This window comes from Oenanthe melanoleuca, chromosome 3 (assembly GCF_029582105.1).
Source record: "Oenanthe melanoleuca isolate GR-GAL-2019-014 chromosome 3, OMel1.0, whole genome shotgun sequence".
Lineage (NCBI taxonomy): Eukaryota > Metazoa > Chordata > Aves > Passeriformes > Muscicapidae > Oenanthe > Oenanthe melanoleuca.
The window spans coordinates 43,617,540-43,644,904 of NC_079336.1; the positions used below are offsets into that span (position 1 = coordinate 43,617,540).

Genomic DNA, 27,365 nt, shown 5'->3' on the forward strand with positions numbered 1-27,365 from the left:
GTTCTCTTAGAGTACAAAAAATAAATTCCTGCACTGAAGGACTCCAAATGGAAGTAGAAATGGGAAGTGCAAGTCTACATCAAAAAGTGAGGTGTCAGCTCATTCATTCTCCAAACCTTTTGCTGTATATGGCAGTTGAATAAACAGGAGTTATTTGAAAAAAAAAAAACACTGTGAGCCTTAAGTGTTGGTCCACCCAAGAGAACACTCAAACTGAGATGCCAGTACAACACAGTATTTTATGACTCTCTGAACAAAGGCCCACAGAACATCTCCAAAAACTTCTGCAACAGAAAAATGCTTGCCAAGAAAGCCACCTCTGTACTCATAAGAACGATTTAACACTATTAACAGAGGGTCACTGTTTCCTTTGCATTTCAGTATATAAGCCAACCACGCAGCCAGGATACCTCTGATGCACCTCAATGCTTTAATTCTCCAAACAGCTGGGCACCAAGACAGATTGTGCTTCTGGAACTTACTAGAGTGGAAAGAGCCTAGCTGCCAGCATTTCCTGAACATGGAGCTTCATAAGTCATCAAGAGTAAATGATCTGCAGATTATGCACAGCACAGGAGTCCAGCCTTCTGTTTATCAAGCCACATATTTCACAGAAGCATCTACAAGAATGCCATAGCTACTTCCCTCTCAAAGACTTACAACATTACAAGATTTCTAAATCAATATTAAGAAAACATATAAACCAATTCAAAGGATATTTATGTTTTAAAAACAAAACAAACTAGATATTTAAAACATCTAGGTTATGTTGAAAAATAAAAGCACAGTCCTCAAAAAGTTTTTTTCTTGATTAATCTTTTATGGATGGGATCATCTGCTACTATTTCAGTGACAAAACCCCAAAACCAGCAGGTCAGATGACCATCCGATCTATTACAAGGCTACTATCCTTACAGAACTTGCAGGCAAATGTCTTTCTTACAGGACAACTCACCTATGGCCTTTGTGTAATGTCTGGCCCCAAGTAACAGCTCTGGAGCTCTATACCAGAATGTCACCACAACTGGATCCAAGTCTGCCAATGGTTTCAAAGGCGAGTTAAACAACCTTGCAAAACCCATATCAGCTGGGGAATGGGGAGAAAAAAATTAGAAGAGTATTGAAATTTTAATACAAATAAAACAAAATTCAACAGTATTGTCAAAGACAATTGTAACAACAGATCAAAAACATTAAAAATTACAAATCAAAGTTTCTAACAAAACAAAAACTACTTACAATAATATTGGACCAAATTTTTCTGAGGCTAAATTTCATTTACTTCATTCCTAAGACTATGAAGGATAACATCTGACATGTTTTTATCTTGATATTGTAAAACTTTACATAAGACAGATGCCTGTTCATTTTTTAAAACTAACAGAAACTTGGTTAACTGAAGCCAACAGTAGTAGTTCTCTAGTGTACATTTTCTCCTTCATTTTTATACATGCTTACAAACTGAGTCCTTGTGACTGCTATATATTTACTAAAAGTGAAAAACTGAAATTATTGCAATGTAAATTGTTTTGCACTATTTTCAAGGCATGCCTCCTCCATGATTTGGAAGAATGAGCTCCAGAGTCAGTCAGCATGCACTGTTATGAAGGTGTGTTTTAAAACTAAGCATTCATTCTATGGAACACATAAATTCTTAGAATAAGCCTGGCAAGTAACAGTAAGAAATGCTAGATGGGAAAGCACAAAACTTTATGTACTGTCAAACACACACATTTTAAACCCAATTCAAATCTGAAACTTTTTTTCACACAAACTTGAGTATTGCCACATGATTTGTTTTAAAAAGGTAATAACCACATCACTAAAAGAGAAGGCAGTTAGATTTTGGATAAAGTCCATCCCAGCTACATGTGTAACTCACCTTGACACCAAATAACTTCTGTGTAACAAACCTTTGGATCTCTACAAACATGTGCAGTAATGTTATTTATATAAAAATTTTAAAAAACCAACACAATTTATAAGTAACAATGCTAACTTATGCTAACTAATCATAGTAGAAGTCAAAAGAACCCTGCTCATCATCACTGTTCTCTGTGCTTACTACTTTTTTGTTTCACAGAGATGCTTTAATGTTTCATCAAATGCCCTTGGCAAGTTTAGAAACGTCTGATATATTTGGACTTTCTCAAGTCTGTAAACTCAGTGAATGAGATTTAAAATTGAACTTGAGGTTGTAGATACATACACTCAAAGAATACTGAAGATCTGTTTCTATTGTACACAGAAGATGGATTTTTTTTTATTATAGTAATCTCTTAGCTGCACAATTAGATATTCTCAAAAAGTTTACCTATTTTGACTCTTCCTCTTTCAGGACCTTCACCCATTACCAGAATGTTTGCTGGTTTCTGGAAAACAAAAGCAGATTTTTTATCTGATTAGCCTTTGATGATTTTTTTGACAATAATAAAATTACATACATGAATTTTATCATTAAAACATTTCTAGAAATATCCTTAAAAGTCTTAAATTACCATACCTTTATTTTGCTGACATTTAGTTTTTTATCTCTAGTTACCAATTTCACAATTAGAAACAGAAATATACTTTGACATTTCACAGTAAGAAATGCCATCTTTAACTACGTGTGCATTTCTATTGTTACTAAAATAATTATATTCACTGGAGAGATTTTCTTCTAGAGGAAAGTTTTGTATTAGGCTAACTTTTATGCTACACATCAATAATCTGGCAAGAACCACTTTTGCTTATTTAAAAGAAACACTTTTGTTTATTTAACTTATTTAAAGTGATGCCAAATCTTGGCATGCAAATGCATAGTTGAGAGTCACTTTTGTTTTCATCCTATATAACTACACTTCTAGAAGTGTGCTTGTTTTTAGCGTACGAATTATAAAAATCACATGGGCACAAGCACTTTTTTTCCCACAAAGTTGATTTTCTATGAGAATTCCCTTGAAGAGGAGTATTCACACACAGCTGCACCCCAAAAGCTTTTGACAGTGCAGACAGCAGCTTTACAAGTAGAACAAAACATTTACAGGCATTTTTTGCAATCTATTTGTTTGCAACCAGCTGTTTGTGAACACCACATAAAATCTGCACATGACATCACAGCAATTGTTCTGCAGTTAGCATCTAGGTTCCCTCAGACATCAATAGTCATTCCTTGGAAGCTTTTGCCCTATTGTGTTCACAGCTGTAAAAAAGTAAACAAGATTGAAAACATTAAGTGATTTGAATGAAGAAATGCATAACAAAGCTTCAAAGCAGAAATTTTTGTATGTTCATCCAAACAATAATTATATTTAAATCCTTAATGCCTGCAGAGGGGTCTGCTTAAGTGGGATTTGTTCAAGAATCTGAAAGAGATGTCCAGAAAACCAATGTCAAATCTCACTTAAATTCTCAGTTCCTTGCTGCTATTTACCTGAAATGAGACACTCTAACTAGGGTTACTAATTTGGCTCAAAATCACACATTCTTAGCTTTTTTTGAAAAAACAAACAAACAACCAAGCACCCTACTTCACCAATTTTTCCTCCTTTCCCCAGGAAGCTGCTTTTCCCACCCCACACTCAGTGCTAACATTGTTTCTTCCCTGGCCCCAACCACTGCCTCTCTTTCCAGATGCCTCATTTATTCCTCCTTTTTAAATCTATAATGCTCAACACTACAACTGACTTTTAATTCCCCAACATATACTGGAACCACTCAAGAGGCAATATGCACTCCCTTCTTGGAAAACATGAATGATTTCAATTGACCTTGAGTAAGCAATCATCAGCAAATCTAGGAAAGAGAAAGATGATGCTTGCTCTTAGCTAGTATTTAATGATAATAAAATCAACACCTCAAGGCAATTGTCGAACTCTGGTTGTACATTTATGTATTACCCTGAATTGAATATTCCAGAGAACAGAACAATCACTTTCTGCATATTCAGTAACCAGGCAGCAAGAGATGCATGCAAGCTCACACTACATTTTACCTCTGTTAGAAGTCATATGGATACAATTGTCCTAACCAAGAGAGCAAAACTCCAGTTTTCTTGATCAAATTCTTCCTCAACTTCTGCCTAGCACCTTTGATTCAGAGTTGAGTATGATGAGTTTGCTGGATTGATGTGCCAAATTGTATGAGGTTCAACAAGGCAAAGTGTTGGATCCTGCCCTTGGGTCACAATAATCTCATGCAGTTCTGTAGGCTGGGGAAAAGTGGCTGGAAAGCTGCAGCTGCAGGCATTGGAGCAGGCTGCCCAAGAAACTGGGGGAATCACCATCCCTGGAAATGTTCAATAAAATGAGAGTTTGGCACTTGAGAGCATGGCTTAGCTGTACACATGATGGTGTGACGTTAATGGTTGGACTGGATCTTAGAGGGATTTTCCAATCTTAATGATTCTATGAATCAAAAATACTTTAACAGACCTTTACATGCAGGATTGGATTTTAAGCACTATAAAAATGCATTTATTTGTCAAGTTGATAAAAATGTTGTTACTGCACTGATTTATAGGTCAGGTTGTTTCTAATGAAAGAATTAGATGGTAAGAAATAAACATTATAACTCCAGAGGAGTTACTAGGATAAAAATTAAAATCTAAGCAGAAAAGATTTTCAAAACATCTCACAAAAGTCATATTCTTATCTCTGATAACACAATATTCTCCAAGCAGCAATTTCTTCACAGGAAAAAAAGCTCCCAACTATTTTAGCTGCTGATAAAATAATCCACAATATTCACAGAATATTTCATGTTGAAAAGGACCTCTGGAGATCATCAAGTCTCAAAGCAGAGTTAGTTACAGCAGATTGCTCAGGCCTGAGCCAAGCTGGATTTTAAACCTCTCCACAGATGGACACTTCACAGCCTCTCTCTGAAACTTCCAGTGTTTGACCACTCACAGTAAAAAAAGTTTATTGATATACTATATTTACATCTTTTGCCTCCTGTTCTACCACTGGATAGCACTGCAAGGAGTCTGGCTCAGTTTTCTTCATTCACACTTATCAGGCACATTTACACTTGATAAGATCCCACATGAGCCTTCCCTTCTTGAGGTTGAATAGCCCCAGTACCCTCAGCCTCAAAGACTCCCCAAAGCCCTAGAAGACTCAGTGGCCTCATGACTATAGGAGATACACTAGGTTGGAGTCCATGGAAGCAAGAGACTTGTCCATTTATGTATTTTTAAAGCCAGAATGTTTTGAAGAGATGTTGCTCTGATTAAAATTTAAACCTGTTCTAATATGTAATCTACTGAGGATTGGAACCCTGCTTAGGCAGCCAGCAGAGAAACAAACTGATTCATAAACTTAGCAGATGTCATATTCATTAGCTCTTATGAACCCTTCGGAGAGAGTCAGGGGCAGGGGAAACAGGGAAGGAATAAAATGGGAAACAATTAAAAACCTATTTCCAAAAGAGCAAGCTCTTCTCCTGAGGCACCACCACCAGTGTGAAGAGAGCAGGGATTTCAAGGATGGCAACCTGATGCCTGTAGGATCCCACTGTCAGTAACACCTTGCATTGTAGCACCTTCCTATGAGGTGAGAAGTCTTAGTTCCAGCCTGCTCCTTAAGTACAAGAAGCCTGCATCTCAACTTCTTATTTCCAAATGAGCAAATTAACTACTTGATTATCTACTAATCAGCACTTTCTGAGTTCCTCCTGCTAATCAGAGCTGTCCTGACTAGGAAAGGCTTTTCAATGTACATATGCTAGATCTGATGGGACCTATTTTCTTGAGATCAATATATGATGTCCAGTTCCTGTGCCCATGAATTTTTATTTAATAAAAATAAACAGCTCCAGAAGAGCTTAGAATGTAGGTCAAATATTTTGTGGTTGTTTTACATAATAATGGTTTGAATATTGTAAAACTCTCCCCAGAGTCTTCCCAATGCACATACCATGGTGAGAGAAACACAGCCCTCATACAGCATTAGTGCTTGGCTAAACAAGAGGTATCAAGGCAGAGCAGCAGAACTTCAGGTGCTCAGGTATGAAAGAAAGATTTTGGTTTACTTCAGAGGGAGTAATTTGGCATCAGAGATCCTCAGGTGACTATGTTATGAAGGTTTCCATCATGAGGTAAGAGAAAGAACTATGAAAAGAGAATTCAAACAACCTCTGCTTCTTGGAGAAGGTAGAATGTGTTAGCTCTACCTTAGTTCTTAGTAATCTCTGAAAACGTAGCATTAAAATATCAAAACATTTTATTCCAAGACAGTCACTTAGTCGACAATAAAACTACAGTCTGGTATACTATAGTTACTGGACCACTAAAAAATCAGATTAAAAAGCAAGAATTAAAAAGCCCCAACTTCATGTATGTTCATGCTATATATAAGTCACCAGTCTAGTTCCTGACACAAATCCTACCACTAGCCATTTGATGGAGAAACCAGGGTTTTAGCTGGAAGGAACCATCAAGAATCAAGCAGCAGCTAAAAGACCAAAAGCTGGCACATACTTAGAGTAAATCATGTCTCTATCCAAGAGGACAGAATTTTAATAAAGAAAGATTGAGATGCTTAAAATCCTCTAGAGTAAAGGGTGAAACAACCCAACAAGGAGTATACTTTTCAACCAGTTACATCCTAATTAATACTCTATTTTCCTCATACTCTCCCCCCTTGCTGAGACCACAGTCACCAGCTGGGAAGCAAAGTGATGCTGCTGCATCTCCCCCTGTCTAGTTGCTATAGGAACAACAGAAACAGTAAGAATTAGGAGTCTCACATTTAATATAAGCTATAAAAATGAACAGGCAAATCCCTCCTGAGAAATTCAGTTGAGGTTTGACTGTCTAAAAAGCATTTGCAAAATGAACAAGGTCAACAGCAACAAACAACTGAAGCAAAAATCTGAAATATTTGCAAAAAGGAATGAAGATGACAATGATTCTATACTAGTCTTTACAATAACTGCTTTACAAGTAATAAGCATGGATAATAACATTTACTTTTCTACATTGGTGGGGGAGAGGGAATAAAGCAATTTAAAAAATCTTGGTGGGAAAAAAATTAAAATGTTGGACTAACAAGTGTGTTTTCACCAATACTAGAAGTGTCAAGACTGGTAGTCATACAGACATCCATCTGAAGACACACTTCTAATTTTAATATTTAGACAGCAAAACAGAAGAAAGGTTGAAAGAAAATAAACCATCTATGGCATTAAAAGAGTGTAACAGTTCAAAACAGGAACAACAAGCTAACAATAGATGGCAATACTTCAGTTTTAATGGTTGTTGTTATCTCCTTAAGTACAGCACTGACACAATTCATAAGAGATTTGGTGTAGAATTACGGTCCTGTGAGAAAATGTCCATGGGGATATACCACTTACATACACCATTCTTTACTGTTTACATCCAAACAAATGTGTTTCCCTTCTGGAATGTGTCACTGGACAAAGAATAATTTCAAATTAGGAGGCTTCTATTGTAAAAGAGATTGCAAACCTTACAGATAAAAGCACTCCCCAGTTACTGACACTGCCTTGTGATGAGGTCTTTTCAAGTCTCCATAACTTAAAATAACAATTGTAAACAGCACAGTGTTGATACACAGAGATACTTTCATTTCACAAGCAAAAAGGAGAGCAATAGTATTTTTGTCTCAGCTTTTGGCATGCTGCTCCCTGAATGACAAAGGTCCCGAGTGAGATGGCAGTGTTCCACTCTGCAGGCACTACTCCAAAGACCACTGAGCCTCTCAGTTCAAGGTTAAGAGGGAGATGCTGATTGCTCACCAAAATCTGCAAACAAAGCTTTTGTTTTTCTTATCTGTAAGGAAATGTAGGCACTTTCCTGCCTTAAACCAATACTGTTCAAACCCAGACTTTGTGCTCAGATCAATAAACTGGCACATAGGTACTAAGAATGTTGCTAGTAATTGAGCTAATCAAATTTAATTTAAAAAGTTAAAGGTTCTTAAAACTTTTGGAGGTTTGTAGTGCAAATCATTACCACTTCCATTCAAAAGACTTCCATATTTGAAATGCATGTAGGAAAATTGTTATCCTCACTTCTCTTTTTTTAGAAAACTGTTTGGTCAACATTTTTCTGATACTGAAGCACTAGATAGAAGTATACCATATAGAGTAAAATATCTTCACATCTGCTTCTCTTTATCTTACACACGTAAAAGTCACTACTCTGATTACATAGCATCACCTTCAGCTTGGTTTTTATCAGCTGCTATCCTTAACGTTACAAAAACCCAACCATGTTTCATTACATTTTTGGCCTAAATTTGTAATCCATAAAATTTTCCTCCACTATTTCTCTATTCTGGTGAAATGACTGACCTTGTAAAGTAGTACCATTAAAAAAATCCCATCGAGATATTTATAATTTCATTTGAATCAATAATGTAATAATACAGATATTATCAAATTATCAAAAGGCCAAAGCTGATTACTAAAGAATCAGCAAAATCACAAGGCATACAAAATACTTTGAAAGGGTAGATCATTCAACTGAATTCAAAAACTTATTTAAATCTGAAAAGGAGGAAAAAAATAAGAGGCAAACACATTAAGTAAATAAAAGACTACACAGGAAACGAAGAGTACCACAGAATGCTTTTATCCCACCAAGCAGAGTGCTTGTGCCTCTGGGATAACAGATTTTAAAAGGGAAAAAAAAAAAAGAAGTTATTGCACAGAAGTAACTGAGGTCAGAGTAGAAAGAAGTGGGAATATATAAGAGAAACTCCGCAGACACCAAGATCAGTGAAGGAGGGGCACAAGGTACTCCAGTCTCTGGAGCCAAACTTCTCCTGCAGCCTGTGGTACAGACCATGGTGAGGCAGAATGTCTCCTGAGGTCCATGGTGATCCACAGAGGAGCAGAGACCCACCTGTAGCCTGTGGAGAAGCTCATGCTGGAGCAGGTGGATGCCCAAAAGACAATTGTGACACAGGAACTTGTGATCCCACAGGGGACCCATGCTGGAGCAGCCTGCTCCTGAAGTGTTGCACTTCATGGAAAGGAAAAAAAAATGAAAAAGACCCATGCTGGAGCAGTCTGTGAAGAACTGAAACCCGTGGGAAAGACTCCTCTAAGAAGTTCATGCAGGAGGGTCTCCCATGGGAGGGACACAGTGGTGGAGCAGGGGAAGGACTCCCCTCCCTGAGGAGGGAGCAGTGGCAGAACCAACATGGGATTAGCTCGTTGCTCTCCCCATTCCCTGTCCCCCTGTGCCACAGAGTGGGGAAGAGGTAGGGAATCAGGAATAAAATTAATCCCAGGCAGGAGGGAGGGATGGGGGGAAGGTGGTTTTAGAATTTGTTTTACTTCTCATTATCCAGCTCTGATTTTGATTGGGAATGAATTCAACTAATTTCCTTAAATTAAGTCTGGTTTGCCTATGATGGCAACTGGTGAGGGATCTCTCCCTGTCCTTCTCTCATGCCACCAGCCTTTTTTTTCCTATTTTCTCTCCCCTGTCCAGTTGAGGGGGCTTTGGTGGGCACCAGGCATCCAGCCCAGGTTAAACCACAATAAAATGGTACACAGAATTTTACAGCTAAGCATTACCAGACCATATCTTTAAAAAGTTCCCAAAATTCATTTTATTACCATTAGAGGAATATCAGTGACAATAAAAACATTTAAAAATGTATGGTAACTTTTTATCCCCACTCTTGGTCCTTATAAAATAATTTTAAAATTAAATGTGTACAGAACTGATAAAGAAATGGAAGCATGTGCCATTCTTTGAGAGAAAAATAAATGCTCTTGCAGGATTCTGAGATATGGAAACTGCATATTCAGTCACAAATCATGCTGTCAGATTATGGTAGTGACTTCTGTATTTTATAGCAGCTGAACTGATATAGTCAAAATAGTCATTTAGCTCCAGCAACCATGAATTCTAATAGGAACTACATTTGCAGAATTTACCTGAGACTGATGGTAAAACATACTACTAACTAGGAATAGGAACAAACTATACAGAAGATACCTGAAATACTTCTTTGGAGTGCCTTAGGTAAAGATTTTGGTTAAACACATTCCTTGCTTGTATTAATTATGTGTTGAAAGGGCAAATGTGCTGTTTTCATATGGAACCTAGTTAGCAAAGAAATCTTTTCATGTTTATATACTCTAATAAAACTTGGCACAAAAGTAAAGGTAAAGGAAAGCAGAAAAAAAAAAACTTTGACCACAGTGCAACCATAGATCTGCATATATTTTAAAAAAAAGTCCATGAATTAAGCTTAAGGTGATCTAGACTTCAACAAAAGCAAAGATGTCACTACACAAGCTTCATTACAGACTGATTTAAATAGCCCAAGAATCCAGATATTCATCCGGAGGATCAGTCAAAATCCTAAAATGCTTTGAGGTGGATAGGACCTCTGCAGGTCATCTGGACATTTTGCAGCTCAGAACAGAGCCAAATTTGAAGCTGCATCAGATTGCTCAATATCATGACCAAGGCAGCTGCAAATCTCCAACACTGGGAGTTACCAAGTCCTTCTGGTAGGCCACACCCAGCACTGTCTGACAAAAAAAAAAAAAAAAATGTTTCCCATCATCTAATCAAAATGCTTTTTGTTAAAACGTGGATCTGTCCCCTCCCCTCCTTCTGCATTCCCCTTATGAAGGCTTCACCTTTTCTACACCCCCTGCAGCTCAAGTCCCCTCAAACCAGTCATGCTGCTGAGTTGCAGTGCTAGCACAGCCAATGCTCACAGAGCCATCTCTGTCACCAACACTGCTGTAACCAAAACTATTGCACCTTTGGCTCAACAGCTCCAGAGCCACATGTTTATCACCACAAAAATGCATCTGAGACAACAGCATCAGCCTGGAAGTTCAGTCTCTAGAACACTCTCACTACAACAGTATTATGCCAAAGGTAAAGACAGACTTTTCCACTCCCACCTTCATTTTAACCAAATCACACATAATCACACACAGGCATACATTCTAATTAAGTTGCTATTCCTTCAGTTACTCTCATACATAACCACCCTAAACACAATGAAATCAGTGGTCAGGTAAAAATATTCATGTCTCTGTTTGACTTGATTTTTCATAGGTCAGATATTCTCTTGAGATGTAATTAAGCATAAACCTCAACTGACATTAATTCTTTAACTTCACTCCCCTCACTTCTATCTAGGCCTTCCCCAGAAACAGCCAAAACATCCACATTCCTTATAAGAATACTCTGCTTCAAAATCCATTTGGAACAATGATTTCTTAGGCAATTTCTAGAAAAAAATATTTAATTCATAAACTCAAGGTGCTTTGATCATTGTTGAAACAGGAAAACACTATTCACCAACTCTATTCTCTGGTCAGCCAATGGATAATATAGTTGCACTTATGTCATTGGAAAATTGACCGTAAACACAAGGGGAATATGAAATAAGAGTAATCACAAGAAGAGAATATAATTCTGCACTGCATAAAAGTTCAGAAATGAAACAGTCTCTCTTTCACACACCATTTCAGGTTTCTTACAGCTCACAGAGCATTAAACTAGTGCAAGAAAAAATGAAGACTCCAAACGATTTTGGATGCCGGGCATTGTTTTGATTTAAACAATCTTCACAATGTACCAGTGTACCAATAGTTTCACCCCAATCAACAGCAACACAATTTAAGTGAAAAAGAAAAGGATGAAAAAAGTCACATTAGGAGAATGCCAAAACATTTGACACAAATTAAATTTTATGTTGCTATGCAACATTATCCAAAGCATTCTGCTGTTACTAGTGCTGCAATAACATACTTGAATTTAAAATGTTGCATGCAACCTTGAGAAGGACAAAGAAGGGGGAAGTCAGAAACAAAGAGAAAAATATGTCCATAAATTTTCAATGAAAAATCAAAGGTCATAAAGCAAATGTTCAAATAATATGCTGAATTCACATTGTTCCTGGGATTTTCAACACATTGCAGTACACGCTCCACCAAAATTCCCATGAAGCTACCCAGCAACCATCTAGGGCCTTGTCTTTAGACCTTGCCTGGGCTCTTTGGGAGCACCAAGCACAGCACAGGACAAGACATTGTCCAACATCCCCATTTCTGAACAGTGAGATGTGCAGGCCACCACGCCTGGGAACAGAAGACAGACTCATCTCAGGAATACTTTGGAAGAATGTTCTGCTTTTAATGTATTAAAAAAGGAAAGAAAACAAACAAAAATTACAAGAACAACAAAAACAAACAAACCACAAAAAAATAACCAAACAAAAAACCAAACACAAAACCAGAGGGGACAAATGTTGTTAGTGGTCAAGCCACGTCTTTGCATCTCTGCCATCAAGTTCTCATTACACATTCTTGACACAGTCTTTGCTCAGAATTACAACCCAAAGGCAAATAAGCTGAGAAGATATGTGCACAAATGAAACACTACAAACACTACTATTTTCTTCACCTTTTCAAAAGCAAAAGCCAGGAGACAGTAAGTCTGACAGAACACTAACATAAGAAAGCCTATGCCTGTACTAAGCTTAGGACTAGAATTTAAGAGAAGGGGGAAATGACACGATGCAATTCCCACCTATTGCTTGCATTACTTTGTTTCTGTTACAGCAGCATGAAAATTAGATACCATAACTGGTAATTCTTTCAGTCCAGCACTAAATTCTACTATGGCCAAAACCTGGTATTTTATACAATATTCTGACAACTCCTCTTGATTTAGTAGGGTTATTAAGACAGGAGGATGAAGCCTCTATCCAGTCAAAACAATAAATGACTGAAAGTGAGACTGGTGACACCACCATAGAACATTTTCTTAATTGCCTTTCACATAGTATCTTTGGCAGTAAAACTCTAATACCTCCCCATTCCCCCAAGAGTCTGGTAGAGTCAAATAATTAACAAAGCTTTTCTGACTGCAATAAATAATATAGTAAAAAATGAATAGATATAAATGTAACCCATTTTCATTACAAATAAGCTTCTGCTTGGATAGCTTAGATTGACTGAATTAGGTTGAAATATTAAAAGCCCTTTAATGGAAATTTCAAAGGAGGAAAAGAATAGGGTAGCATGATTACCTGAAGTGGTTACTTTCATGCTGAGTGGATCTTAACAAGTCCCTTTATGCATATGGACAGGGGAATATAGCTGAAGGGACTCAGAACTAAGGAATAACTTTTTTTTTTTTTTTTTTTGTTACTGGAGTATAAACTGGGCAAGATTTAGAAAAGCAATAAAAAGATTAAATTTTACAGGGCTTTAACAATCAAAAGTTTATGTCTAATAATATTTAAGATATTTTTATTAGCTCAGTTTATTACATACATAATTTTGTAGCACCAGGCTCCATTTTTTTATCCATTTTCACATATGCTGTTTTTCTATGTTCATTATCTCAAGGATAAAATGAAATCCCATCTCATCTCCCCTCCTTCCTCCATGTTGAGCCTAAAGACTAAAACTAACCTTTATCTACATGAGCAATTCAAATGTCTGCTGTACTACAGCATCAACCTTTCTCTTTCTGTGGAAACAATCTAGATCAGCAATTTATAATGTAGCCCAAATCCTTTTATATATAGTTTTTCTTGGAGCATCTTCTTAAAGCAAGCTCCCAAGTTCCACTATTTGCAGGGCTAGATTAAGTGTCCCTTTTTCCTCATGGTTTGTCCAGCAGATTACTTTTCAGGTTTCAATGAGAAATTTTACCACCCTAATACAAGCCTTATGCCTACAGCAATACTGACTGAGATTTAATAGTCCCCTTAAGGTCTCTAACTCACCATCCAGTTACCATGCTTAGACAATTTACTTGTGTACCACTGGAGGCAGAACAACCCCACTTATCTTGGAGTGGAAAAAAAGCAACTAGAGACCCCAAAGTGAGCAGATAGACAAAGTACCACTGTTCAACTGACACATGCATTACAAACAAAGCTAAATAAAACATAACCTTTGAAACCCATTGTAGCAGAACCTTTTTTCCTAGTTTATCACCATCACCCTGTTCACCTCAGGACTCAGATTAAATGTCTCTTTATCTCTCAGACACAGTTGTCGTCTCAGTTTCCTGACTTCTGGGAGATCCTTAGGCACATGAAGACTGATTTATAAGAAGACAATCACCAACAGCCAGCTTCTCCAGCAAAAGTTGTATTTGAGACCTAGTCTTGTAACATTAAGTTAGAGAAGCCTTGTGCTCCTAGTTTTTCTCTTGGAGGTTTTCCAAAGGTGTCTCTACCTGAACAAGCAGCTATGAAGTCTTTTAAGTAACCAGTTAATGCAGCCAGCCTGCAGCATGCTACAATGTTCAGAAGAGCACTTGTTTCACAACACTAACCAGATTACAGGCCAGCAGAATCCCCACACCATCTCAAGAGCTGTCCTGCCTCTGCAGCCCATACCTCCATCACTATACTCCTTAAAGCAGGGTCCCTGGGCATCTGCAGTGCTCATCCCTGAGCCAATAATCTGCTTGTGTGCTCAAGGTACTCTGTCACGGCTGGGGCTGCAATAATTCCCTTGGATGAAAACGCACTGATAAGATTTTATGAGGCAGTGAACCTCACAGGAGACGCAGCAAAACATTTCTGGATATACTGCTATAGCAGTATTCAGTATTAGACTTCAATATTACAAAGTCAGTACAGAAACAAAAAGATGGGATGATTCTCTGGAATCTTTTTAGGCTCTTTTCTTGTAGAAGAAAAAGTCAGAAAGAGATAATAAAGACTATGTTTGCAGATAGATTTATAAGTTACAGTACTTCTACATGTTTTCTGAAGCCTGAGATGTATTCATTACCTGCCATTACTCCCACACACAGATGAGATTAAGAGATACTAAGTAGCACATCTGCATGTGCTTACATTCATGATGTCTTTCTTGTTTTTCAACACAAGTGCACTCTGTAAAATTTAGAAAAATACTGCATTCCCTTTTCTCTCATTTTATGAGTAAATGCCAAGGAAAGGAGCTTAATGTTCAGCTGGGATTCAAATTTCTATGGTGCTTCCTCTGTAGTATAAGCCCCAATCATTATAAATCCAGTATAACAGTAAAGGTCTAGATGGTCTAGATGTACCTGGACAATTAAAGACCCAGCCCTTAAATCAGCACTAATTCAGAATTATCAGCAACTCAAAACAATTGGAAGCATCTCATCACAACAATTATTCACATAAATTAAAAGTCATATGTGTTTAAGGCGGCTTTCCACCGATTAAAATAATTTTCTAACAGGCCAGGCACAAACAAGCACAAACCCTTTCAATACAGAATGTACTTTCCAAAATTACCATAAACAACTGAAAGGCATAGATCTGGAATACTGCTATTCCAAACATGAGTGAACACTGCCTACACAAAAACCGAATTCAAGAATTTTATTGTTTGTTTATGCAGCCTTTCTTGCACAAAGGGCACAATATCTAAAGTACTGAAAAACAGCTCCTGCTTGGAAAGCTTGAGTCTGGGAAAGGGCAGTACAGCAACAAAACACGGGAGTGAACAGAGAGCAGTGCATGTTGTGTAAGCAAGACACAGCAACTGCACCAACACAGCACTGGGCTTTGCTTTCAGGGAGGGACAGAACTTGGACAACAGTAACCAGAGAGGCTCTTTCAAACAAAGCCTGACATATAAAACATTGAAACTGGGAGGAGCAAGGGACAGAGACCAAGGGATGCGTCTCCAGCCACAGGCATAGCTGGTAAAGGCTATGAAAGGTGTACAAGCAACAGGGGGGAAAAAGGCTCTGAGTATGGAGGCTGAAAACCTGAAATTGGTTGAAGAAAATGAAAGCTATTTAAAGTTAAGATTTAATATGCCAATTAGAAAATTATGGAGACCACAAATTATCTTTTAAGACTCTTGAGCATTTATCCCAGTTACTTAGCTACTGTTTGTATAGTCCTAGATTGCTAAGTTTTCTTGCCTTGGAAAAGAAAAATATAGTCCTTTCTCAGACACCACATGATTTACACAGCTTGATAAATATTTATATTTTAAAAACTGTTACTGAAAATCAAAGTTTCACTTTAAAGAATGACATTGGTAATTTGTGTTTTAGTATCAACAGTCACAGCCTAAGACAAGCTAGGAGCAAAGGCTTTAATTAGCTATTAGTAGTTACTGCCACCTTGGGCATGGGTATTTTTGCCTGTTAATGCAGTTCACAGATTTTCACACAGAAAAACATCACTTACTTATTCAAAGGATGTTTGAACTCCACAAAATACTTGCAGCTATCCATTTCAAACCAGCACCTCCAAAATTTCAAGGTAAAGATTCTGCAGATGCTGAGGCAAAGTATGCTGGACATCAGCAAGGAAGGTTCCCAACTCTACACCACCATCACTTCAGAGCTGGTAACACTGCTCCCCCTTTTCAGTCTATAAATCTCTTACTAGCAATGAGATAAAGTTTGAGGGCCAAAAATTTCACAAGAGTTTAGACAACTGGGTTTTGAACCTAAAAACTCTGGCCACAAAGATCTCACATTGCACTTCGGTGCTAGTGGGAAATGCCAGGACCCCTCATACATTTGCTTGAACAACCAAAATCAATGGTTTTCAATGGCATACTTCTCCACAGAATAAATGGGTGAGATCCTGCTTAAAAATTGTTCACAAACGCATCCATTAAACAGTTATGTAACATTCTGAGTATTTGCTATGGGCATTTGCACTTGCAGAGTAACATGTTTGGAGTAGCCTTAGATATTCATGCAGCTGGATGATCAAATTAGGCTAAATGAAAGCAGGAGTTGTCAGCACCTCCACCAACATGCAGGTAACTGCCATGGGCACGCTCTTCTCATGTGGTATCTTGCAGTAAGCACTAAGCAACCTGCTCCTTTTCATGAAGGTATGAACTGAACTTCTATTTATTACACGAAACCACTGGAAAAAGTGTGCTCACAGGCAAGTAGAGCACCTAAAGAGCTTTGAGTTTATATCCCCATCTCAGCCACAATAACACCAATAACACCTCCTTCAAGACAACATGCTTATATTCTGACCTGCAAGTCTCAGAACAAGAGGTTCCTCAGGTTAAAGACTGCACTGAAAACTGAAATGAAAACAGAGGTGCAACAAATCAGTGATGAAATCTCTCTAGATTTATAATGAGTTTATCCACCCAATATCTTACTGTGGTTACAAAATCAACACAAGATTGAGGTGATGACACTCCGTCACACGCATGAGTATTCCATTTAGGCTTCCATAATACATATGGAAGTTTTCAGCCTTTAAATTTAAAATAACTCAGATGGATACAGTGACTTGAAGTGCTAATCGAAATTACTACAGTTTATTAAAAGCTGCACAGTATCTAAAGCAAAATGCTAATCTTCTGTCCTAAAAACATTTTGATTTATGATTGTAAACAGAAGAAAAAAATATGTTTGAGGGAGCAGTGATGACAACTAGGCCAGAATAAGTTACACAAGAAGAAAGCTGTTTCTTTATTTCCTTTCTTCAGAAGTGTACAAGAGCTTTTTCAAGGAGAAAGTACATTAAATATACTTACTTAGTGTAACATACTGTTACAACATGGCATTTCAGATTCTTAAAATTTGTTTCTGTAATATATTGCCAGTATCCTCATTTTTCATTTTACTACCTAATAATAATGCATCAGAAGACAATTATGTTAAGAGCTGCTTTCATGAACAAATACATCAGGTATTAGTATTGCTTGTCCTCATTAATGCAAACCAAAATGCATTCCTTGGCAGGATACGAACAGGTGATGCTTAAATATTTTAGATAAGCCAGCTTAAGACAAGATGTGAGAGTCTGTTAACTACTTCTGAAGATTAGGCTCTTTCCACACACAGAACAAAACAAAAAAATCATTAAGTCACCTCAGAAAAATTTAACCTATCACATTAACATTTAAATAAAGCCTAGTTAATGTCTCTGGAGTTATTTGCATCAATTTTACAATAGTTTTATAGTGAGCATCAAGATCCCTCTTACACATTGAAGTTGCTGTGCTATATCTAATACCATGTGGAATGGCTGATTAATTATTAATTTGCAATGCCTGCAGACAGTTTACAGCACCAGCTACTAAAAGTTTCTTTTTAATTGTCAATCAAGGCTGATTCTTGATTCAAGTCTGTGGCTGAAGATTTTCAACTTTCATGCAAGTTAGTTAATTATAAAAAGGGATCCAAAAACACCTCCAAAAACCCTGTAGTCAGTAATACATATACTTCCAATAATCTAAATAACACAAACACTTCTGGAAAATTCAATTTTTTTTTTAAGTATACTGACAAAAAAAGTTATTTTCTGTTTAAAAAAAAAATTCTGCTAAACCCAAAATGGGTAAACTCCCTTTTTATTTTGTAAACTATTTTCCAAATAATCTCCAAATGCTTTAGACGAATTACATAAAAACTAAGATATATAAGAACTACAGATTGTAGTAATTTAAACATATGTGACCATATTCACACATAAAGCTACTAATGGAAACTAAAAGCAAGAAGAGATAGGGAAAGAAGATTTAGTATAATTTTTGAGTGGGTAAACACACAAAAGCTGTTTTGGGAAACAAAAGCCTCAGAAAAGTCAGTCTCAACGTCTTTTTTGAGGCAGAACCACTAGAGTAAGGCATGTTACTGAATTCAGAATATAGAGACTAAGTTTTAAGTTTTTGTATAAGCATGGTATTTTTAATGAGAACCTAAAAGAAAGGAGACTCACTCCATCTGGAATGTGGGAGCTTTTCCTACATGGGGGTCAAGTTATGAAACACAGCATTCTACCCCTACCAGCCACAGAACTCAAAGTTACGAAGGCCAAAGGGAGGAGCAATAATTAAGATTGTGAGGATGAGATAGCGGAGTATTTCAGGAAAGTCAAAGCTGAGTCAAGGTTAGATGAGTAATGTTAAAGAAGTGGCAAAAGGCAGATCAACAGATATGGAACGTGGGCAGAGGAGAAGGAAGTTGGAAGCAAATGAAAGATTTGTGTCAAGAAAAAAAACCCAGAAGAATAGCTGTGAAGAAGGTTCTACGTGCCGAAAACAAAATCTGAAGTAGTTCAGAACTAATTATAATATTTTTCCATTCAACAATTATATCCTTTTAAAAAATGAAAAACAACCTGCGTAGACATGCAACAGCTGTGAGATACTGCCAATTCCTGAGAAACATTTTGTGATTCATGTCAAAAACATGAGCATGTTAAAGAGTAGCAGGTCAAGCTGCCCAAATTTTTTTTTAAATTAAACAACTCCAAGCAGCACACTTTTAAGACACAACTGTCCTTGCTACAGCAAATTTGTCTCAGCTTGCTAGATAAAATATCTAAGTTTTCGTGCTCAAGTCTTACGATTTACCTCACTGTTCATGTTGCCAATAAGTCTTTAGACATTTTCACAAAAACCAAGTGCTTAAAATGAAAACAAACTCCCTGTGGAAATTGTTATTATCTTTTTTCAAACTGCATAAACAGGCTACACACTCAAGTCGTGTTACTCAAAGCCAGATTATGACTTCTGAAAAGTTTACTGTGTAACAAAACACGAGAAAATCCCTGGCTTTCAGAACACAGCACCAGAGCACTTTATATTTCCTGTAACTCTGTCCCTGTGTTTTGTACAGCCTATACCCATCAGCTGAAATTCTTCTCTATAGTTGCAACATCAATTTTGAGAACAGTCACAAACTTAGGACCAGGATTAAAGTCTCAGGAAGCTTTATGGGAGGCAATAATAGTTTTGATAAAGGTTTAATGGCTGTAATGTTCCTACTAGTAAAAATCCCAAAGCTATCAACAACTTGAAATCTAATGTCAATAAGATGAAAAGAGACACTCACACCTTCAATTCTGAACATAATTTTTTGTATGACTGAAGTGCTTCTGGCATGATGAAGCCTAAACTAGACACACGGTGTAGGAGGACTGTACCTAAAAAGACTGCATTGTTCTACAAACTAAGCATATGGGTATCAGTCAGAAAAAACCAATACCATACTGTCATTATTACACTGACATTTTAGTCACTTGCATTTTAATGAAATCGGTCTCAGAAACAATGCAAAGCACTTAGAAATTAATGAAATAGCTGTTCAGTTTTATTGATAGTAAATAGGGCAATTTTATCTCACCCTATTAAGGAGTGAGATATCAAAGGACTATGCATTTTCTGCAGAATAAAAACATGGAGGTTGAGCAGATACTACAGAGCACCTAATGCAGAGCACACTCACATCCTAGACTACTTGGCTATAACTTGTTCATGTAGTCCTACCCTCTATTAGTTTAAGGTTTTCAACTAAATCAAAATTACCAAAATACTAAAAAAGGGTTTCACATCATGTGCACCAAGCTGTATAGTTTAAAATGTTGCGGCCTGTAACAGTTCATGTTGTCTTGGCTGGAAATAATCATCCAGGCAGCAGATGGCTAGAATGGATGTACCTCTGCTGTAGCACTCCAGCCCACTTTTAGCAGCTCAACGGCAGCCTGGGACCATGGGCTGGGTCAGACACCGTGGAGAAGCACGCTCACATCACTGACTGCATGGTACCCAGCATCACCCCCAGTGCTGCAGAGGGCTGGGCGGTGACACCACTGCCTCACGCTAGCACAGCTGGACTGAGCACAGACCACTTCCAGAACAACCACAGAGGTACTTTTCAGACCACTCAGAAGAGCCACAGGGTAGGTTTAATGCAGTTTAGTTAATCTATCTCAACACTTTATGCAGACTTTCTTGAGTGTCCCACATACACCACCTATGAGAGCCAGGAAGAGAGATTAGCATCTAGTATTTTCCCAATGAAGCAAAAAGAAAAGTCCTGCAGTGAGCAGAGCTGTGGAGAACTGCACTTGAGTAAGCTACAAACTATAAAGGAATATAAAAAGGAATATAAAATAATAGGAATACAACTTCACATTACAGAAGGAAAAAAAAAATCTTGAAACGAGATAAACAAGAAAACAACTTGATCTAACATTTTCTCAAACTTATCAAACCACTTGAAATATACACACAGGCACTCTTATGGTAGATAGAAAAGATTACTTTTATGTCCTCTAGAACATTTACTGCTACTTCAAGCTTTTCCCATCACACTACAGAAGCTGGCACCAAAGAAGGGCAGCTCCCCATCAAAGCAAGGAGACATGCACAGAGAAACAAGCTTCAAGTAAATCCTACATCCTAGAAAAGAGCAGCAGCCAGCAAGCAACAGCATAAACATTTGCTGACAGCAAAATTACTAAAAAGCTACTTAAAATGCATTATATTGTCCTGCTATAACCAGGATTTCAAGCACAAAATCTAAATGGGTCTGCAATTCTATTTGGTTTAGCTATCAAGAATTCAAATTAATATTTACTTGATAAACAGTTTTAGGGCTGAGACTGGGATTCACACTCAATGTCAAGAAACAAACCAAACTTTAAACATCTTTTTTAAGAAATCGTATTTCAGCTAAGCTGGCAAATAGCTAATCATACTCACAGTTAAACAGCCACAAAAACAGTTTTCATAGCATTAGAAGTCAGTATCAGTTCATTAAAATGTAACCTACTGGAGTTCCCATTTATTTCACAATTTTAACATTTATCATCCACAACTGCTACATCAAAAGTAACTACATGAAAAGCAAATCAAAGTAAAAATGTACAAGTGCATTTCATGGATTAGAGAAGAATGCAGACAACAGAAGACACTTCTGAAAAATCTTCTCTTTGGCAACAACTACAGTGTAAGACAAAATGGCTTGAGTAGCTGAAATCCCCCATTCCAAGAGGATTTTCAGGAATGCAAAATATTGGCCATGGAATTCTATTTTTTGTGAGTTACATTTGAGAACATCAGCTACACAGAACACTACCATGCTAAATTTTGGGATTTGGCTCAATATTTAAACAAGCAAAACAAGAAGGCATAAAATCCTAGTACAACCTGACTTCATAAAAAAAAAAATATGACTGTTTTTTGATTAAGTAAAATACTTCAAACAAAAAAAAATAAATAAACATTCCCACACACCAGAATTGGTTAAACAGAAATAAACTAATAGAAAAATAACCTCAACCTGTGCTCAAAGATTATACTAATAGGAGCCAAAATGTCATAGATGTAGGGCTAGCTTGGGGATGGGAGGAAGGGGTTGAAGGAAAATGTAACTAATTCTAATATAAAGAACATTTTTCAGATGCCACCAGCTAACTTAAATAGAATAAAAGAATTTCCACATAGTTTTCAACCACTTTACAGAGTAGCACAAAAAGGTTACTGAACTGTTTGGAATTGCTTCTACAAGCCACTCTGAGGAAACCAGAAGGTGAATTGTGCTCTAACACCACTGAGGTGCTGAACAAAGTGAAATGGGGTTTGTCAACACAAGTCTCATATTCTCATGGACTTTAGCTTCAAGAGGGCAGGAAAACAACAGAATAGCAGTTTAAAAATCCTGTTATAGTACTGAGGTTTGGTATTCAGAAAATTGCATGTTTGACTATTGTACTATGACAAGCCTTTTTTGTCTTGAAGTCTTTGTTGCTTTATTGTTAAAATAGATGACAGAATATTACAAATATTTCTCCAGTAGTCCAGATATCCTGAAAGAGCTGCTCCTGTATTAATTAAAATGTCTTGAAATTTTAATTCAAAGATGGTTTTATGTGAAATTCAGAAATCTCCCTAAAAATGAATCTGAAGACCTAATGCCCAGTTTCTGAGAAGATCACACTTCACAGATTATGCAAAGTATTTCCTTTGTTTTAATTGACATAACTGTGGTATTTGGTCTTAAGAGCTACTGTAAGTCCAGTGATTCCTGAAGCATTAGCCAGAAAGCATAGAGGTTGGAGAAGACAGAGGCCCTGAGACAAGCCATCTGGGAAACACCAGCTGATCAGTCATTTTCTGCAGCAGAGCCAGTTTCCTTGACAAAGTTCACACACAGTAAAACAAGAAATAAACTAACATCCTTTGCTAGTCACTGCAGCTTCCTGGATCACTAATCAAAGATGCTTAATTTAAATGCAAGACAATCAGCAATGTTACTGCAACTGCTTAGTAGACCAGCAAAAACTACAGCATGTTTGTAAATGAAGAGCACTGCACATGAGAAAGCACAAGATGGCAAGCAACATGGAGAAAAAAATGTCCTTTTTACATTTTTTTCTTGATTATATGTTGTTGCATTAGGTGTATTCACTGATTGTAACATACTTTTCTTAAGCTTCACTAATTTCTATTACTATAAAACAACATGGTACCAACCTCTGTAGCCTTATTCAGAAGAGGTAATGAGTCCAAACAGACATAATCCCATAAATGCACTTGTAGTCAATCCCATTATCCCAAGGGTACTTTCTCCAACAGGGAAAAAAAAAAAAAAAAAAAAAGGTAATACTTTAACCAAAGAAAAAACTTCTAAAAGCAGCTTCTAACATTTGTATTTTTATTTAGAAGGCAAAACTCAGCTTGCTCACTACAAATGGTCTGCTGCACCAGTAAGCTTAAATACATCACATATTTGCTAGAAACTTCCTTAAGGCAGATGGTACCTAAACTGGGGCTACTAGAAAAGATGACGTTTTCAATCTGTTTATTCTGTATCAGGGAAAAAAAAAAAAAAAAAAAAAAAAAAAAAAAAAAAAAAACCACAACACCAAAACCAAATTCTAGAATTATTTTTAACACTTTTGCTTCCTTGTCGCCATTTTCCATCTCGGGAAAAGAGATAAGAAGTTCACAGGCCATATGTCATCTGTTGACTTTAGCAGCAAAATACAGCCAAAAGAACATTAAATCAGTCCCTTTGTTTCTTCTGACTCATCTGAAGTTATATCCAGTCAGTGTTTTATGAGTGTAAGTTTGTTTCAGAACCTGAGGTAAAGCATTTCTCTTCAACTGTAATTATTTTTATTAGTAAAAATTAACCTACAAACATCTTATTACTCTTGCCACAAACCAAAAGGTATGCATTAGTCAGCCATGGAAAAATTGCTGTTTCCATGTACACAACACAGGTAACAGTCTGCACGTTTTCACACACCTTTTTAAATCATGTGAAGATTAGTTTTTACAACAGAAGGACAAAAGCAAAGTTCTGAATAATGAGAAATGCACCATTTTTGAGAGGTGACCTCAATGTATGTTTAATACTTAAAAAAAAAAAAATCAAAGTATATGATGATAAAACTCAGTTTGTTAATCAGCATGTAAAATTTCTGGTTCGTTGATCTATCTAGAAATATGTACAGATATATGTATAGGCACTGACATACTGCTCTTCCTCACCAGTAAATAAAAAAATTCATCTCCTCTCTAACCAGATATAAAAGACAAAAAAAAAAAAATGTGCTGACCTTTCAGTTAATAAATTCAAGATATTTTCTGCAGTCATCAATGGAGTTGTATTTCTTGAAATATGTGGATTTACCTTGCATTTCCCTTCTTTTGGGAAATCTGCAAGCTAACTGTGATCATTCCTATGGTTCTCTAACACTGTGGAAAGTGTCCTCCACCCCAAAGAGATCATGCAGATGGAAAAATACATGATTAGGAGGCCTGAACCCATACACAGTTTGGGAAGAATGCGAGTCAGGAGTGCATGTCCATACATATTCCTGCACCCTTCCCATGCACGCACACACACGATGACACAGAATGGTGGGGATGACAATTACAGTGGGTTTCAAAAGTTTGAAGAAACTGGCAGACAGGTTGACTCGATATTTATTTATAGGAGTCATGTGCATGCCCAAATGGGTGCAACGAGGCCAAGAAGCTTTTCAAGCCAGTACAAAATTACTGGCAGAAGGCAGGACCCAACAGTTCTACATTCCTACACAGCAGCTGCCTGTCAAGAGAGGGACGCATGAACCTGTATCTAAATTTACTTTTGATATCAGCATATAAAAATCCCATTTTAGAGTTGCTAGTAAAAGGGGAGTTTCCCACACTCAACTGTTTACATTTTATTTTTCAAACCCACGGTTTGCTTGCATAGCAAAATGCAAGTGGGAAATTTAAAAGGCACTTCGGTTCTACTGCTTTTTAGATAACTTTTCCAATAATTTACTGGAAAATCTTGGGAGGGCACAGGGAGGAAGTAGTTAAGTGATATAAACTAGTAATAATAAGCATTTATTTATCAAAGACTTTGAAATGAAAGCCTAAAAGCAAAAGCAAAACGTCAGTATCCACACAGCATAATTTTAAGTTTTCTGGTGCCTTCATGCAACATGCAATTATTTTTATTTCTAGAAGAAGAGCATCAAACGACCTACTTAAGCCATACCATACTATACAAATTTCACAGCACATTAAGAAGTGAGCTTCTTAATAGACCCATAAATAGGTAACAGATTGAGAAACAGCAGTAAAGACAAGTTAAGTGAGTTGTGCAATGTGGGAGCAAAGTTTTAGAGCAGAGTCCAGGTATAGGTCCATGGTAAGAGACTCTGTATTTACATACTGGCTAGAAAAGGACTACTATGAGAAAATGACCAGGGGTTTTCCCTAAATTAAAAGTTGATCAGTCAAGTAAAAACCTGGAAACTGTTCGAGTTTTATAGAATTTAATATAACTGGATTACAGAAAATTTACTAAAATGTTGCTGTTCTACAGAAACATTGTAATGGGTCATTTAAAATACTTATGCTGAATAAACAAAAATATTTTTTAAGAAAACCCATAAATTATCAGAGTTAGAGGATGAAAACCTATTTAGTTCAATCATTTCTGAATAGGCTGTGGTTTTATGGAGACAGAAGTTGCAGATTCCCACAGAAAATTATCTGTCTGACCCCTCCAGTTTGGGCTTTCCCTCTCTGCTTTATTCTGACAGTAAAAAGCCAGAAGACAGAAGAAAGTATAGATATTTACTATCTATAGTAATATAGACAGATATGCGGAGTGAAATTTATGTCAGCCTCAATTGTCTGCTATGCCCTTCCATCAAAATTCCCAGATTAGCTCTCCACAAATTCTGAAGGTGGGAGAAGCACACACACCCTCCATAATCCACTCCATAAAGAAACAAACTGCTTAGCTTAAGCACACAATGAAAACAGCTTCTCCCATTACAGATGACATAAGTGAAACAAACTACAGAACACAGATATTATTTTCCCTTTCTTTAAGAGACAAGGAGATAGTAATAAGTAACCTGGATATAGGAAACCAGTAGCAAAATCTTTACCACAATTGGATTCCTCCTTCCTCTCCTCAGTGAATTAGTTAAGCTGGAATGAAAAGGCTGATTTGGAGAGAACAGGTTACACTGAGAAAACCCCACATGGACATAGATGTGCCCAGATTAATGTTTATGTAATAAAAACAATGAGCAATAAAAAAATTGAGCAACTTGGCTCATTTTACAAAGTTACTTTATATGACCATCACAAGCAAGTTTTCTAATTCAGAATCCTTAGAGCAACCATTTAACTCCCTGGGGAGAAGAAGAAGAAATCTGCATTTCTCTGGTCAGTTAGATTTCCAACTTTCTTTTTTCAACCAATCCATTTAATATTAAGCAGTATTCTAAAGAAATGCCCAAAGACATAAGTGGAATCTTTTCTCCATATGAATTCAAACATCCCACAGATAATACCTCCCTTCAAGAAAATACATTCTGTTACAAATAGAAATTGCTTTTATCAGGTTCTAAGGGATAGGATCTCTATCTGCTTTTAACCTTAAGCAACAAATTTTAAGAGGGATTATTAGCACAAGAAAGTACCCAAATTCTTTCAGTTGCTAACAAGATCAGACATTGCAATCACTATATAGAAGATCTCCCTTTTCTGACATCTCAGCAAGCTAAGACCTTTGCTGAACTTTTAGATTAGTATAATCTAAATATTTCCCTCCTAGGAGAGGAGGGGACAAAGATCTCAGAACACTCTGAAAATGTACTTCAAGTGCTGCATCCTCAAATTTGCTCTTAACTCACAGTATGAGCACTGGTTAGACCCTGTTGAAGCATACAGCCCACAGCATATAGAGAGAGTATTTTAAAAAGCCAAAAGCTTAGCACTCAAAGGGTTTTTCACCAATATATACCTCTATTAACCTCTTGTTCATAATGAAACACTCCAGCAGCTAGCAGCACCAGCAATTCCTCCCTCCTCTTGTGCACAGCTATGTTGAAAAGGCAAAATTATCATTGCCCAATGAAACGCAATTCAGCAACAAAATCCCACTCAAAAGGAGCTCACAAGAGAACAAATGTATGGATTTTCACAGACTTAGGTCAACTCCAACGTGTATAAACTGACACAATGCTATTCAAAGAAATCAGTAACCCAGTGCTCCTGTCCCAGTGTATACTTGTCTGAATCTTGCCTAAAAGGCTGAACGCTTTTTAACTGAGAGAAATTATTAGCATAGCTTAAAAAATATACCTATAAAGTCATTTAGC

General features: G+C 36.9%; 1 protein-coding gene across 2 annotated transcripts in view; it reads right to left on the minus strand.

Annotated features, from left to right (window-relative positions):
- Window positions 1-27,365, minus strand: part of CDK19 (cyclin dependent kinase 19) — a 121,208-nt gene that overhangs the window by 32,895 nt on the left and 60,948 nt on the right. For both annotated transcript variants that reach the window (XM_056487836.1, XM_056487837.1), the window contains 2 exons: window positions 2,315-2,372; window positions 956-1,087 (listed from right to left, as the gene is read on the minus strand). In XM_056487836.1, coding sequence (XP_056343811.1) covers window positions 956-1,087; window positions 2,315-2,372 — 190 coding nt within the window. The remainder of the gene's footprint in view (window positions 1-955; window positions 1,088-2,314; window positions 2,373-27,365) is intronic.